Source organism: Oncorhynchus masou, unplaced genomic scaffold, assembly GCF_036934945.1.
Source record: "Oncorhynchus masou masou isolate Uvic2021 unplaced genomic scaffold, UVic_Omas_1.1 unplaced_scaffold_16703, whole genome shotgun sequence".
Classification (NCBI taxonomy): Eukaryota; Metazoa; Chordata; class Actinopteri; order Salmoniformes; family Salmonidae; genus Oncorhynchus; species Oncorhynchus masou.
In genome coordinates this window covers 1-2,631 of record NW_027006835.1, presented here as the reverse complement: position 1 = coordinate 2,631, position 2,631 = coordinate 1, and the positions used below count along the sequence as shown (strand labels likewise).

Below are 2,631 nucleotides of genomic sequence, written 5' to 3'. Positions count from 1 at the left end.
ACAGATGCACAATCGAGAGCATCCTGGCGGGCTGTATCACCGCCTGGTACGGCAACTGCTCCGCCCACAACCGTAAGGCTCTCCAGAGGGTAGTGAGGTCTGCACAACGTATCACCGGGGGCAAACTACCTGCCCTCCAGGACACCTACACCACCCGATGTTACAGGAAGGCCATAAAGATCATTAAGGACAACACCCGAGCCACTGCCTGTTCACCCCGCTATCCAGAAGGCGAGGTCAGTACAGGTGTATCAAAGCTGGGACCGAGAGACTGAAAAACAGCTTCTATCTCAAGGCCATCAGATTGTTAAACAGCAACCACTAACATTGGAGTGGCTGCTGCCAACACACTGACTCAACTCCAGCCACTTCAATAATGGAAATTGATGGGATAGGATGTAAAATATATCACTAGCCACTTTAAACAATGCTACCTAATATAATGTTTACATACCTACATTATTCATCTCATATGTATACGTATATACTGTACTCTATCATCTACTGCATCCTTATGTAATACATGTATCACTAGCCACTTTAACTATGCCACTTTGTTTACATACTCATCTCATATGTATATACTGTACTCGATACCATCTACTGTATCTTGCCTATGCTGCTCTGTACCATCACTCATTCATATCTTTATGTACATATTCTTTATCCCATTACACTGTGTATAAGATATTAGTTTTGGAATTGTTAGTTAGATTACTTGTTGGTTATTACTGCATTGTCGGAACTGGAAGCACAAGCATTTCGCTACACTCGCATTAACATCTGCTAACCATGTGTATGTGACAAATACAATTTGATTTCATACTTAGGTAGCCTTTTCCCACCTGTGTTTTGTGGGTAGTTGTTTTCTGTTTTTGTGTCTGCACCAGACAGAACTGTTTTAGTTAGTTCTCGTTTTGTTATTCAGTGGCCGTTCTATTAAAATAACATGAACACTTACCACGCTGCGCTTTGTCCACTTCTTCAAACAGTGGTGACAATATTATTATGTCCAAAAAGTGATGAATAAACTGATCAATTCAATCCATAGCGCAGAAGACCTGTCTTGTAGCGCAGTTGACATTTGAAGGTCATTTACTAATTGAGCCAAAAAATGCAGCGTCTAAGTGAATGCAGTCTCCGCAAATGTGGTAACATTGCCTTTAAATGTCAATCGCGCTTAGCGCAGATCTTCCACACTATGGATTGAATCAAACCCCAAGTGCCAGATCTCAACCCCGGTGTTCCCTCTTTATGCTACTGGCTACTTTCTGTCACATCACACTGTATGTGGTGGGATGAGGGACAAAACAGTTTCATAATTGGGAGAGATTATGAATTTATAATAAGAAAACTTGGTTTGTTTTTCCGCTGCACGTTTCAAACGTTTTGCTGCAGGGGTCCTGTGGCTCAGTCGGTAGAGCATGCGCTTGCAACGCCAAGCGTTGTGGGTTCGATTTCCGCTGGGGCCACCCATATGTAAAAGTAGAGTCGACTTGTAAGTCGCTTTGGACAAAAGCGTCTGCTAAATGGGATTTATTATTTTTATTATTATTTAATGAATATGGCCCTGTGTGGAGTCTACCTGTGAAGTCTAAGGTGTAGCTGATGCTCCCCACAGTGAAGTGGACGGTCCCCTGAGGTCTGAGGATGTACTGTCGTTCCACATCACCACTACTGACTGAGGACGAGCCCTGACCTGGACCCTGGGGTTGGGAGGGAGGGAGGGGGTGAGCAGAAAGAGAGAGAAATGAAATATGCAGGGAGAATTTCATTTTTATTTAATTCCAATTTAAAACGTATTATAGGACCATTTGGGAACTTTCAGATTCACTCACCAAAGAACCGTATTCACGCCATATTAGATCGTCTTTGAAATACCACCCGATGTCTTCACTTTGAGCCTGAGGTAGGAACGTGAGTCGCCGTACACTCATGGCAGCATTTTGAGCCTCAATCTGATCAAAATCTATATAGACCTGCCTAGAATACACAGAGCAGAAAGGCTACACACACAATCCACCTGTTTGTTCAAAAACATGTCAGAACTTAGGTTACTGAACTATTGTTTAACATATAACAAATACATAATCAGATCCGAGGTTTGAGTCTTAATTCTCTTAAAATACTTCCTCTCCTGTTCACCTCCTTGAACCAATATTATCTATCAAGGAAAGGAGACAAGGAATGAACACTATTCAAGACTATTGGGATGCAGCCTGTATAAAATAAATTGGCACTAAACATATGTACACTGACCCCATGTGTGATGGGTAGATGTTCATTCCTTTGGCCCCAGGCTGGCAGTAGTGGGTCTCGATCACATGGTCATTGCCAATACTAAGCCATCTCTCTCCTTCATACAGCTGCCACTCAACGTGGCTCCCCCTGTCTGTCGAAATAGGAATAGCAATTGTGTGTCATCTGTTGCAGTTGCCTCCCTTTGCACTGATCTAAGGTCAGTTTCTGTAGTTCTTTCCCTTTAACTTACCTGAGGCAGACTGACGAGATGTGCTCTGCTCATAGTTCTCTTCCTCCTCCTTATATTCCTTCAATAAGGATTAGACCGGTAATAAACGAGTCTGAAACTATTTCCTATAAATAATGTACATCTGCAGAATGATATACCGG

At 42.6% G+C, this 2,631-nt stretch overlaps 1 protein-coding gene across 1 annotated transcript; it reads right to left on the bottom strand.

Annotated features, from left to right (window-relative positions):
• Positions 1 to 1,514: 1,514 nt before the first annotated feature.
• On the bottom strand, positions 1,515 to 2,549 carry LOC135531928 (protein mono-ADP-ribosyltransferase PARP12-like; the record flags this gene model as incomplete). The annotated part of the gene is made up of 4 exons (XM_064959622.1): positions 1,515 to 1,706; positions 1,839 to 1,983; positions 2,260 to 2,392; positions 2,492 to 2,549. Coding segments are annotated over 4 exons (528 nt in total), but the record flags the coding sequence as incomplete, so codon positions are not given.
• Between the last annotated feature and the right edge of the window lie 82 nt (positions 2,550 to 2,631).